This window comes from Babylonia areolata, chromosome 24 (genome assembly GCF_041734735.1).
Source record: "Babylonia areolata isolate BAREFJ2019XMU chromosome 24, ASM4173473v1, whole genome shotgun sequence".
Taxonomy (NCBI): domain Eukaryota; kingdom Metazoa; phylum Mollusca; class Gastropoda; order Neogastropoda; family Buccinidae; genus Babylonia; species Babylonia areolata.
Window position 1 is genome coordinate 43,784,371 of NC_134899.1, and position 14,646 is coordinate 43,799,016.

The 14,646-nt window shown below is 45.4% G+C and overlaps 1 protein-coding gene across 1 annotated transcript; it reads right to left on the minus strand.

The window, feature by feature from the left end:
• Nucleotides 1-997: 997 nt before the first annotated feature.
• Nucleotides 998-13,882, minus strand: LOC143299101 (uncharacterized). Its single transcript, XM_076612227.1, has 4 exons — nt 13,640-13,882; nt 9,797-9,881; nt 5,018-6,980; nt 998-1,723 (listed from the first exon to the last, which is right to left on the minus strand). Exons 1-4 carry the CDS (start codon nt 13,640-13,642, stop codon nt 1,216-1,218), a joined length of 2,559 nt encoding a protein of 852 aa, XP_076468342.1. The 5' UTR covers nt 13,643-13,882; the 3' UTR covers nt 998-1,215.
• Between the last annotated feature and the right edge of the window lie 764 nt (nt 13,883-14,646).

Below are 14,646 nucleotides of genomic sequence, written 5' to 3' on the forward strand. Positions count from 1 at the left end.
TCACTGCAAGGAACAGAGCATGGAACAGTTCATGGAACAGAGCAGAGAACAGTTCATGGAACATTAGATGAAACACCCGTGTATCACTGCAAGGAACAGAGCATGGAACAGTGCAGAGAACAGTTCATGGAACATTGGATGAAACAGCCGTGTATCACTGCATGGAACAGTGTAGAGAACAGTTCATGGAACGTTACATGAAACACCCGTGTATCACTGCACGGAACAGAGCATGGAACAGTTCATGGAACAGTGCAGAGAACAGTTCATGGAGCATTAGATGAAACACCCGTGTATCACTGCAAGGAACAGAGCATGGAACAGTTCATGGAACAGAGCAGAGAACAGTTCATGGAACGTTACATGAAACACCCGTGTATCACTGCATGGAACAGAGCATGAACAGTGCAGAGAACAGTTCATGGAACGATACATGAAACACCCGTGTATCATGGCATGGAACAGAGCACAGTACATTACATGTAACTGAACTGGGCCAACATGTCTCTTCCCTGGTCACCTCACCGTCTGTTGACTGCTCACCGTTCTCAATTCTGTGACGGATGGCTATGCACGCAGTGCACGTGCAGTGCAAACAGTAACGTGCTCTGGTACAAATATGCATTCGCATTCAGCCGAGGTTCTTCAAATTTAATGTCGACACCCATTTTCGTTTCACTGGGTCAAGTGGGGGGAAAGGGGCTGGGTGTGTGTGGGGGGGGGGGGGGGGTACTTGGGAAGATAAGCATGAAGGACGCTGTCACGGGGGTTTAAGCAATCTTTTTGCATGCCAAAACCTGTACGCTTCTTCATCATTATCACATTCGCGTGAACATGCATGTGTGTGTGTGTGTGTGTGTGTGTGTGTGTGTGTGTTTGACCGCGTGCACGCGAGTGTGTGTGTGTGTGTGTGTGTGTGTGTGTGTGTGTGTTTGTGTGTATTTGTGGGTGTCTTTGAAAGATTCACACACACTGCATTTCAAACTCAAGCGCTGCCAACATTTCCCCCCTCTTTATTTGACACACAACTCATCAAAACAAAAAGCTGTGCCAAGCTGTCATGTGCGTGAACACTGTGTACAGGTTTGTTCTGTTTGTTTGTTCTTTTATCTCTTTTTCGCCAGTGAAACCAAAAACAAGAAAACTGTCCATCATCATTGAGATAACACAGAAAAGATCGTCTTTTGTGTGTGTGTGTGTGTAATTACCACGCTCTCATGGTCTGCTAAACACATTTTTCAAGTCGTTGCCCAGCGTTTTGGTGAAGGAGGGGAAACCTTTGTTGCCAAAGATGCCGCCTGCCTGCTTACCATCCTGCCCAGCGCCGCCAAGACCTCCTCCGAACGCCGGGAAGTTGGGCAAGCCGCCGAGCCCGAAATCCGCGTTCGTCGGTCTCCGCGGCTTCAGGAAATCGTACTTGTCTGTCGTCGTCGTCTTTGGCGCAGGGGTGGCTGGCGGAGCGTCGGTGGCGGGGTCTTTGGGTGCTGGCTTTGTGGGGATGGTGTGGATGGGTGGGGGCGCTTGGTTCTTGGAGTTGTCGCTCTTGGCTGGGCCGAAGGAGACAGGGATGGTGTTGGGAGGAGGGGGCTTGTCGTCGTTGTTGGTGGTGGAGGTGGTGGAGGCGGAGGGGGTGGCGGCTGCTGGCTTTGGTTTGGGGATGGTGTTGGCGGTATTGGCGGCCCCTGCTGGGTCGTAGGCACTGGGTGTCTTGCCGTTGGATGGCCTGGTGACATTTCACGTAAAGCCTCAGTAACACACACACACACACACACACACACACACACACACACCCACACACACACACACACACACACACACACACACACACACACTCACTCACTCACTCAAACACACACACACACACACACACACACAGAGAGAGAGAGAGAGAGAGAGAGAGAGAGAGAGAGAGAGAGAGAGAGAGAGAGAGAATGAATGAATGAATGAATGTTTTATTGCATTCAGGCCATAGGCATCATTGCATTGGGATGCTGGGAAGGGGGACGTGCTGACAATAGCATTCCGTTGACATTCCTTTGAATATTTGAAATTATCCAATACTCTGAAGTTACATGTAACAACAACGATTTTGTACAGGATTGGTATAAATAGTCATCATTTTACTGAAATGGATTTTCATACGACGTTTTCTATCACACACGTATCTAGAAATGTTCTTCTTCATTGATTAGTTATCGCTTCTTGTCTGCGCTTAATTGAATGAAAAATATATTTTGCTACAGAACGAGATCGATGTTTATCTACACCGTCCAGCAGAATGTTAATCTGAACATTGACATACAAACCAAGAAACTTTTTTCTAAGATCAACATACAAAGGGCATGCATATATAAAATGATATTCATCCTCATTCACACCTTTACAAAATGGGCAAAACCTTGCAACCGGATTTTCAGAGTATCTCTCATAGTTCCTATTTAGCGGCAAGACTCCAAGTCTTATTTGTGTCAAAGCGACTCTAAGGCAATAAATATCCAAATGTACAAAATAGAGTCCAGTTCTGAAACCATCTTGCATGGATGAATATAAAGCGTATCTTTCCTTATCTCTGACAGATGCCGACCATTCTTGCACATACATATCAGTCAGTCTCTGTTTGAACTGTAATATAAACATCTGCATATTATCAACTCCTTGATTCAACCACACATAACTGAATCCAGTTTTACACAAAATTTCTCTAATTCCTGTTACCCAACACCTTTTACCGTTCCCATCTAAGTTTACTAGCATAAGATACGCCTGTTTAGGTAATCTATCTAAATTCATTTCTAATAATCTGAACCAATATTTTACGGCTTTCGTGTATGAGTTAACATATAATGGGTATCTGCCTAATTCTGAGTATACTAGTTTGTTGGGTGTTTTGAGGGGAACACCGAGAAATCTTTTGCAAGCTAATAAATGTATTTTTTCGACGCTATCTAAACGTTGCAGCCCCCAAATCTCTGCTGAGTACAATAGAATAGACTGAATTTTGGAGTCAAATATTTTGAAAAAGACTTCTCGGGACATCTCTTTACAATTGTTAAATGCTCTGCATAGAAGGTAAAGTGCTTTTTTTGCTTTTGTTACTAGATGCCCTGTGCCTACATTAGCACTCAACATTGTTGTGAATGCGAATCCTAGGTAACAGTAGGTGTTTACCACCTCAATTTCCACACCTCCAAAAAACCATTTTTCTTTTTTACCCAAATATCCCCCCTTTCTGAACACTATTATCTTAGTCTTACTTCTATTAACATTTAACCTCAAGCTATCACAGCATATTTTCAAAGAGTTAAGTTGTGTCTGTAATCCACCTGGTGTAGTTGCAATTAAAGCTACGTCATCAGCAAAACGTAGAATGAAAACTTCAATAAGAGTGGGAAGTAACTGTACACCATGAACCCCAGTATCATTTATATAATTGGCTAACTCATTAATAAAAAGTGAGAAAAGCGTGGGACTTAACCCGCAACCCTGTCTTACACCTACAGGACAATAAAAAAACTCGGAGTATTCTCCATTCGAACGAACACATGAAATGAGAGAATCATACATAGACTGAAGGCAACAAAAAAATTTCCCTTTTATCCCCTCCTTGTGCAATGTTTGTAACAATTTGTTATGATGGACAGAATCGAACGCCTTTTTAAAGTCAACAAAAGCCACATACAGTTTTCGACCATTGCTACTTAATATTTTCTGGGCAATTGAATACAGATTGAATATGTGATCGATTGTTGAATAGTCTTGTCTAAACCCAGCCTGGTTTTCAACAATTACATTGTTTTTCTCCAACCAGGCATATAATCGTTCATTCAAAATTGAAGTAAAACATTTGCAAGTAACATTGATTAAAGATACACCCCTGTAGTTATCAGGATTATCCATATTACCCTTTTTGAAAATTGGTACCACTATAGCTTTGGCCCACTCTTTGGGATATACGCCACTATCAAAAATCTGATTAAATAGCATCGTTAAAAAGTTAATAACATTGTGTCCACCAGCTTTCAACATTTCTCCTGTAACACGATCGGTTCCGCTGGCTTTTCCGCATTTTATTTTCTTAATGGATTTCTCTACTTCCTGATGTGTGATTACTTGATTTAAAGTATGTTCTTCTTCTTCCTGGGTATTACTTTCTATGTTTATTTGATTATCTGTACTCTCTTCATTAAAACTGAATACTGTCTGGAAATGCTCAAACCATTGCTGGATACTTATATTTTCACTGTTGCATGATGTTTTCTTTAGTCCTATTCTTTTCAGATCATTCCAAAATATCGAAGACTTATTCATATTTTTTACACAGTTTCTCTGCTGTTTCACGCCGGAAACTCGTCCTTTTGGTTTTCAATAATTTTCTGTATGTTTTTCTACTTTCCACATACAATATTCTCATTTCCGGACACTTACAATTGCAAAATGACTCACTCTTATTTTCCATGTACGTCATCCGTTTGTTCTGACATGTGCAACGTCCCAAGCGTTTGTGCTTTTGGTATAAACGTAACAGTCTTCGACATTCCCGCTTTGCCTGCCTGCATTCCTCATCAAACCATTCTGCTCATTTTGACTTCTTCCTATGAGACATGTTTTTCACCATACACTCAGCAGCTCCAAGTAAGTACTGATTAAATAATGCCAGTGCTAAGTCAATATTCTTGTCTATTTGGTTTATGGCTTCATTCAGATTTGTCCATCCGAGAGAGAGAGAGAGAGAGAGAGAGAGAGAGAGAGAGAGAGAGAGAGAGCTCTACCATAATTATGCAATAATTGTTTAATATATCTGTGTGTGTCAGCATGTCTGTCGGTTTGTGTTTGTGTCACTGTACATGACTCTGTGCGCGCACGAGTGTGTTTCTCTTTGTGTGTGCGTGTGCGTGTGAGAGAGTGATCTTCAGTTTAACGTCTGGTCACTGGAAGTGTTATTAGACGGGTGTGTGTGTGTGTGTGTGTGTGTGTGTGTGTGTGTGTGTGTGTGTGTGTGCGTGCGCACGTGCGTCACCTGGTGCCAGTCTGTCCCTGGGTGCCAACAGCAGGCCCGGCGGGCACGGGGGCAGGGCGTGGCGGACCCGGGGCTGGCCGGGCTGGATAAGGGTTGGCGGCAGGTGCAGGCTGCTGGGGCGGGGCCGCTGGCCTCACGGGTGGGGGGTACTGCTGGGGAGGATTAGATCTTGGTGGGGGGTACCGCTGGGGAGGATTAGATCTTGGTGGGGGGTACCGCTGGGGAGGATTAGATCCTGGTGGGGGGTACTGGCTGGGGGGAGCTTGAGGTCTTGCAGGGGAAGCCGCGGGTCTGGCTGGAGGGTATTGTCCGGGTGCCGATGGCCTGGCTTGTGGGAACTGGATCGGAGCCTGAGGCCTGGCTGGGGGGTACCGGTTTGGAGCCTCATCCTGAGGTCCTCTGGATGGGAACTGGATGGGGTATCCCTGCTGTCCGTGTGGGGGAGAGCCGCCACCCTGTCCGGGTGAGGTGGGGTAGCGCGGACCCGGGTTGTTGCCATGAGGGCGGGGGTAGGAGCTTCCAGGTGGGGGGCCTTGGGGAGAACCGTAAGGGTTTGTCGCTGGCTGAGGACGACCGTAGGGCGGGAAGCCACCTCCTCCTCCACGCGGGTTGCTCTGTCCAGGGTAGTTGTCCCTCTGTGGGTACTGGGGTCGTGGTGGCTGGCCGTACCCCTGAGGTGGTGAACGCCTTCCACCGGGACTCTGCTGTCCTGCTCCGGGGTTGTTGGTCTGGCCTTGACCCGGAAGTGAGGGGAACAAGCTCTTGCCGCCGTTTCCCCCAAACAGGTCGCCCAGAGGGTTAGGGAAAGAGAAGCCGGGACCTTTGGAGTTTGAAGGTTGACTGGGACCCGAGCTCTGTCCCCGGGGTTGGTTCTGATAGGGGCTGAAGTTTGGGTTTGAGTTTGGAGCCCCTCCACGGTTGGGGTACGGTCCGGGGTTCTGGTCCCCGTATGGAAACCCCCCAGGTCTGCTGCTCTGACGCGGACCTTGCCCCCCGTAAGGGCCCAGCTGACCGCTAAAAGGTTGGCTGTTGCCTTGTGGGGCGCCGTAAGGGTTTGCAGAGTAGGGATTCTGTGGATAGGCGCCGCCGTTCCCAGCTTGACCACCGGGAGATCGTCGGCCTTGGGGCCCCTGCAGAGACGGGAAATTCTCGAAAGGTCCGGCGCTGGGCCTCAGACTGCTGAGAACGTCTTGTTCTCCCGAAGAGCCCGGGAACCCAGTGCCGCCTTGTGCCCTGGGACCACCAGACCCTCGTGGATTCCCGCCAGGCCCGCCGGACGTTCCTAGGCCGTTGAGGATTCCCAGCGTGGGGAACAAGGAGCTGCCCGTGCCTTTTCCGCCAGAAAAGAAGCCGCCGTCACCACCAGACGGCCGTGGGTTCTGATATTGGGGGCGCCTTTGACCTCCTCCGAAACCACCGTCTCCCCCTCCCAACTGTGGGGGGTATGGAGCTCTTCCAAACCCAGACTGCCCTGACGGAGCTCCTCCGAACCCGGGTTGCCCTCTGGGAGCTCCTCCGAACCCGGGTTGCCCTCTGGGAGTTCCTCCGAACCCGGGTTGCCCTCTGGGAGCTCCTCCGAATCCAAGCTGACCCCCCTGTCCTCCACCAAAGCCAGGCTGGCCCCTTTGTCCTGATGCCGCCCCAAACGGGCTGAGTTCATAACCAGGGCCCCGACCCCCCTGTCCCTGCAGAGGTCGGTAGTCCAGTTGCTTAGGGCCCAAGGAACCTCCACCCTGCGGGTAACGCCCTGCGCCAGGCTGGTACAGGCCCGCAGACGAAGGTCCGCGGCCCAGTCCTGCTTGTTTGGGGGCGAAGGGGTCGGACTGACCACCCCCAAAAGGCGAGGACTGACCACCGCCGCCTCCGAACGGCGAGGGTCCGAAGCCGGAGGCGGAAGGGCCGAAGTCTGTCGGACCGACGCCAAAGCCGCCTTGCCTGGGGCTGGACCCTCCTCGGCCACCACCTGAAGCAAGAGGGAAAAGGTTGTGGCGTGAAGATGACAGAAATCCTGGATTTGCTGTTGCTTTTGCTGATGTACACAGATTGAGTGGGGCAAGAGAGAACTGGAAATTGTTTATTCATGTATAGGCCATAGCTCCGAATGAACAAATTAGACATTTGCAAATACAAATATTGATATAAATGTATATGTGGAAAAAAAAAAGATAGTGTCCTGGAGGCGAGAGTGAGAGAGAGAGAAAAAAGAGAGAGAAGAGAGAGAGAGAGAGAGAGAGAGAGAGAGAGAGAGAGATGCAGACAGAGACAAAGAGAAACATATAAACATATTATATGAGGATATACATCCATTAAACACAGTGGATAGTAAAACAGCACACTATCGAGAAATCTGCTGTAGGTGCTATTCGAAACACATGGTTTTATCCATAACACATTAGATCAGTGTTACATATACACACCAAAATGTAACTAGCAAACTACACACACATAAAAACAATACATACATGCATACATACATATATATAAAGATACATTCAACCTTACAAATTTATATACTATCGCCCCTCCACACTCACATTACACACTCACACACAGAAACACAAATTCATACAGAAACCTGCATATGTTTATACATGCATATGTATACACACATAGTCAAGCAGACCACAACACAGGGGTATAAAACATTTGGATGGACCTGTTACAACGCGACGCATCGCTGAGAATAGAGGTGATTTTTGACGCCAGATTTTGAAGAGATGGGGAATGTCAGAGGTTATCTGTGAGTCTGTTCCACGGTCTTTGGGAATTGAACAGAAAATGTCAAATGCCCGGAGCTCTTGGTTCTGACGTGAGGTATCCTGAGAAGTCGAGCATCAGAAGAGCAGAGAGCTCAGAAGATACTGTGAGCTAGACCCACTGACTACAGAAAATGTCAGAGTGGAGAGCTTGTAGTCGGTTCGATCAGAAACAGGCAACCAGTGGATAGACTGAGGGAGAGGAGAAACATGGTCAGATTTAGAAGCTCTATTAATGAGTCCGGCTGTGTTGTTCTGAAATCGTTAGTGTCTAACAGAAATTTGGGATGGCCGACCAAAAGAGAATTGCAACAATGCATTCTCAAGAGAACAAAAGCGCACACAACTCTTTTTGTTGCATTTATAGAAAGATACTGACAGGCAAAACTGATCCTATGCAGTTCCAAAGTGACAACCTTACGGATGTTTGAAATGTGCTCTTGAAAGAAAAAGCACTGTTCAACGATTACACCAAGACTGCAAATAGAAGAGGAAAGTGAAACAACACGTGCAATTAATCAAAATAGAGTCAGGAAAAGAATAATGTTTACGAAACGCTTTATCGTCATTTAGTTGCAGCTTATTTAGAGCCCCCCTGTTCTTTAGGTCTACAAAGCACTGCCGTGTCTAAGACACCGGTGCATCAATTTCAGCTATGAAGACCGGCTAATAAAGCGGATTGTTATCAACAAAGCACCTGTGCGGCATTGCATGATGACTGATGGCAACCGACACAGGAGCCGCAAACGCACGAAAAGAACTAGACTCAGGACGGACCCCTGGGGGACACATCATCTCGAGGCAAATACATTAGAGTATCTTGATTCACACATGAATTATGTGTTCTATCTGTCAGACAAGTCGTAATCCATGTTTGTGCAGTGTCACGATTGTCAAGGGAAGTTTTAAGTCTGTTCAATAAAATAGAGTGACAGATGGTGTCTAAGGCTCCTGAAAAGTCTGAAAGAGCAAGAACAGATGTTTATTATCAACATCAAATCCAGAGTGAAGATCACTGGCTATCTTACGCAGGTCAGTTTCTCAGTTATGACCACATCTATAAACTGACTAACGAGAATTATTATGCGAAGGTGATTTCTTGATGAGTCGATATACAACAGTAGATTTTTAACTTTCAGGAAAACAGCCAGATAATCAGGTAGAATTGTTAACATGGATGATATGTGGCGGCAGAATATCAATACATTAAAAAATAAATAAAGAGGGCGGGACACGGTCAAGCTCGTAGGATTATTAAAGACAAATTATTTAGCAACGAGGCTAATAGATAAGCAAAGCATGTCTTTTGCGTACAGCCCTCGACCTACAGAGGGAGAAAAGACCAAAACACAGTGACAAATACATACACCACTGCAATCAACTAACACACTTCTCGATTATTCTATGTCTTCCGCAATCCCGCCCAGATGTCCTCCCTTCGCAATGAAATCTAACGCAATCCAACGCCACCCCTCCACCACCCCACACCACCACCAAACACACACACACACACACGCACACACACACACGACATATATATGCACAAACAGACAAACAGAATCAGTGGTATGCCACAATCTACTGTTTGTAATCTGCATGTTGGCTGTCACAGACTTTGCCACACTTAATCTCTTTTACTGAGACAATAAATTTATTCCAATGCTGATTCTGATGGACAGACAGGCAGAGACATAGACAGCGAGTGAGAACAAATCACCCAAAAGATATAACTAATCAGTCAAATTCATAACGATCCATACAGAGACAGGGACAGGAGGGGATCGAAGTCAGGAAGAGCTAGCGTGGAGGCTATGAAGTGATACCAAAATATGTGCCGAAGAAGAAACTGAAAACATGCCTGCAGCGCATAAAAGATCAAAACATAGAACCACAAGAAGCATACATGGCAACAAAGATAAAGAGACGTGTCAAAAGCAGATTGGACAGACTTACAAAAAAGAGGAAGGTAGACTAACAAAACGAACAATATCATTTCCTGTTTTCACACACAAGTTATCGTTACCTTGACCCCGAGGTGCAGGGTAGGGGCGATAATTATCCTGGGCCACAGAGGTCGCCAACAGGGCCAGGAACAGACAATGAGAAATCTGAATACACAGAGAGGAGTAAAAGAAAGGAATGAATAAATTAAAGAATTAATAACAGATAAACAGATTATGAATATATATTTATATCTAGAAAAATGAACAAGTACCCAGATACACAAATATGCTTCACACACACACACACACACACACACACACACACACACACACACACACACACACACACACACTTACATAGAGAGAGAGAGAGAGAGAGAGAGAGAGAGAGAGAGGGAAGGACAGAGAGAGAGGGAGAGAAAAAGAAAATCAAACACATCAATATATCACGTATTCCAAATTTTCGGAACAGTCTCGTTCCTTCCTCAATGGATGACTTGTTTACAGATATAAACATAAATAGACAACGACAAAAAAAAAAAAGAAAAAAAAAAAAAAGAAAGGAGAGGAACACAATAGGTAAGCGCTGGCGTCAACTATGCCAATCCCGTATTAATGGTTTCATTAAGCCATATAAATGTTTTCCTGTTAATATGAGCTGACATGGTAAATCCCATCTGTTAATGTGTCAAAGGAGTGTGATAGTGTTGTGTTGATTCGTTCATTACAATAATCACTATAATTGGGACTTTTTTGTATTGATGATGAAGGAGGAGGAGGACGATGATGATGATGACGATGCTGCTATGGAAGTCCGCTTAGTTGTGGACCACGTGACAAGGCTGCACTCAACACTTCCTGTCAATGATATCCCGGCGCCAACTAGGCCAGAAAGATACGAACACACCCAAAGACGCGTCCGTAAAATGGAAAGATACTCGACAGTGTGGTCCCAGTCTTCCCGTTTAAGCACACAGCACACTCAGCCTTGGGTAGGAGCCGGCGTGTCGCGATGATGGTGAGAAGAAAGAAAGAAGAAAAAAAAACCTCCGCAGCGGTTCGAACCTGCGTCCTCCCAGCCGTCAGTCTGCGACGCTAACCACTTCACTACGGCAGTGTGTGTGTGTGTGTGTGTGTGTGTGTGTGTGTGTGTGTGTGTGTGTGTGTGTGTGTGTGTGTGTGACTGAAACCAGATTGAAAGAAACAGGACACGAATGACGAGAACGCAAAGTCAGCTGTCAACCGGCTCTACACAGGTAGTCAACCTGTTGTGCGAAAGACCTCGTGTTTGTCAAGCGCCAAGAGCTTGGTCTCTGATCGAGGATAGGCGCCATATAAGTACACATCTCACAGTTTGCACACAGGTAAACAAACAAACGAACAAACAAACAAAAAGAAAAAAAGGAAAGAAAGAAAAAAAGGAGAGAAGAGACAAGAGAGAAAAGGGAACTGAATCCAATTCCAAGTGGCAGTTTCACAGTTCCACATTGTCGAGGAGGCGTCACTGTAATCCCACTCTTCTTCTTCACCTGCGTTCGTGGGCTGCAACTCCCACGTTCACTCGTATGTACACGAGTGGGCTTTTACGTGTATGACCGTTTTTACCCCGCTATGTAGGCAGGCAGCCACACACCGCTTTCGGGGTTGATCATGCTGGGTATGTTCTTGTTTTCATGACCCACTGAACGCTGTCATGGATTGCAGGATCTTTAACGTGCGTATTTGATCTTCTGCTTGCGTATACACACGAAGGGGATTCAGGCACTGGCAGGTCTGCACATATGTTGACCTGGGAGATCGGAAAAATCTACACCAGGCGCCGTCACCGAGATTCGAATCCGGGACCCTCACATTGAAAGTCCAACGCTTTAATCACTCGGCTATTGTGCCCGTCTACTGCGTTCGGACAAATCCATATACCCTTCACCACATCTGCTAGGCAGATGCCTGACAGCAGCATAACCCAACACACTTGTCGGGTCCTAAGTGCATGCCTATAAAAAAAACAAGAGAGGCAAGGGCTTCAAGACTCACTTGTGATACACTTTTTTTTTTAAATCCAAGCTTTTTATGTATTGAGTATAATTTCAAAATGTAATGTTTAAGATGAGAAAAATCAGTTTAAAGCAAATTAAGTCCCCTAGCATTAATTACAGAGTAATTTCCTTTTTTTACTATCTGCACTAAAACGTTTGCAAAATAAATAAAAATTTCATGCTTAGCAAAAGAAGTTCCTGTTTGAACAAAAAATGATAATAATGACTGCTCTTGTTGTTGGGTCAGAATATCAGATCAAAGTGCCAAGTTTAGAGAATACAAAAAAAATATAAATATAACAGTAAATGAAGTTTGCATATAATTAGGCTTCATTCTTTTGTGTGCCCATCCCAGAGGTCCAATATTGTTTTAACCAAGATGACTAGAAAGAACTGAATTTTTCCTATTTTTATGCCAAATTTGGTGTCAACTGACAAAGTATTTGCAGAGAAAATGTCAATATTAAAGTTTACCACGGACACACAGACACACACAGAGACACACACACACACACACACACAGACAACCGAACACCGGGTTAAAACATAGACTTACTTTGTTTACACAAGTGAGTCAAAAATTATGTTTGTGAACCTATCAGAGTGGATTTTTTTTTTTTTTTTTTTTTTTTTTTGTAGATACATAATTTTGCCAGATGACAACATTTTTATTCCCGTGAATGGTTGTTGGTGTTGTTGTTTTCAGTGCGCCAAGTGCGTGCTGCACACGGGACCTCGGTTTATCGTCTCACCCGAAAGACTACACACTCGGTTTGATTTTCTAGTCAAACTTGGGAGAAAGGGCGAGAGCGGGATTCGAACCCACATCCTCACGGACTCTCTACATTGGTAGCTGAGTGTCTTAACCATTCTGCCACCTTCTTCCTGCGACCAGTTGAGAAGACAAAAGAAGACAAGACAAAAATTATTTATTTCCAAAATGATAGATAAGCACTTGTGGACTTTTTTTTTTAAATAGCTTTTTTTTTTTTTTAACATCCAGTCCCCGCCTTAAATAGGGTCTACATTGCATAGTAGGCCTACAATATGAGAGAAGCATAAACATTGTGTGTACACCATTGATTAATGAATAAAAATAAATATATATATAAAAATATATATATATATATATATATATATATGTGTGTGTGTGTGTGTGTGTGTGTGTGTGTGAAGAAATATACACATCAGCATACAAAAATGATGTCGGAGCAAGAGAGAGAGAGAGATAATGTGAGACAGATGTCAATCGGTATATATCATATATATATGGGTGGCACTGCACTTTAGCGATGCGCTGTCCCTGGGAAGAGCAGCCCGACTTTCACACAGAAACATCGGTTGTTACTATAGAGTAATACAATAAAATACAATACAATACGATACGATACGATACGATGCTATGCTATGCTATGCTATGCTATGCAATACAATACAATACAATACAATACAATGCAATGCAATACAATACAATACGATGCGATGCGATGCGATGCGATACGATACGACTCAACACAACACAACACAATCCAATACAATACAACACAACACAACATAATACAATACAGTACAACACAACACAACACAACACACAACACACAACACACAATACAGTACAATATAATACAATACAATGCAATGCAATGCAATTCAGTGCAATACAACACAGTACAATACAGTATAGTACACTACAGTAAGATACGCTACAATACAACACAACAAAACATAACACATATACTGCAACACGACACAATACAACAAAACACAATGCAATGCAATGCAAAACAGTACAACACAATACAATACAACACAGCATAACAAAGCATAACACAACACAATAAACACAACACAACACGACACGACACAACACGACAGGAGGACGCTCACCATCGTGACCAATCAGCAGGGTGTGTGTAGGTCCTCACTAACACCGTGATGCTACTACCGCTGCCACTGCTGCTGCTGCTGCTGCTGCTGATGATGATGATGATGATGATGATCTCACGGTACCACTGTCCATCTGTCAATCCCCGACACAGCTGCTGAAACAGCTCATCCTGCTACTGCTACTGCTGCTGTTGCTGGTGGTGGTGGTGATGAAGGTGGTGATGGGGATGATGCTGTCGTCTCCCTCCCCCCCCCCCTGCCCCACCCCCCTACCGTCCCCCCCTTCAAACCCTCCTCCCTTGTTCCTTTACCTGGCCTGGCCTGGCCGCACGCCAACAGCGCATCGCTATCCTTCACCCCCCACCCCCTCTCCCCCATCGCCCCCAAATCCCACCCTCCCTTTTCCACTTTGCTCACACGCTCACACTAGGAGTGGATGGGGAAGGGTTGCAAAGATTGAGGGGAGTGGGAGCGAGGGGGGCGACAGGATGGTAGATAGTGACATCCCACTCCCTCCTTCTCTCTCTCTTTCTGTCTGCCTCTCTCTCTCTTTCTGTCTGCCCCCCCTCCCCCTTCTCTCTCTCTCTCTCTCCCTTTCTTTCTTTGGGTCAGAAGAAGAAGAGGGGATTTTAGCACCCACCTTTGGCTGTAAAACTGAAAAATGCAAACCACATTTTGTGTGTGGACCCGACTCTAGGCACAGGCAGAGCCGTTAAACCCTCCCGTCCCGTCTTGAGGCTGTATGTAATATCGCCCCAATAAAATGTTTTTATCCGCTCCAACTTTGTGGCGATTTCTTTCCATATTCATGTATTCCGGGAGACGAGTTTCGCTGTGTTTAGTGGTGAGCGGCACGACGCAGGAAGGCACGGAGTGACACAGGGTGCTTGATGTTTCGTGTGCTGAGTCACCAGAACCTTGGCAACGCTGTGTCATGCTTCGCTGAATGCGTAGAGAGACAGAGAGAAACAGAGGAGAGAGAGAGAGAGAGAGATACAGAGACAGAG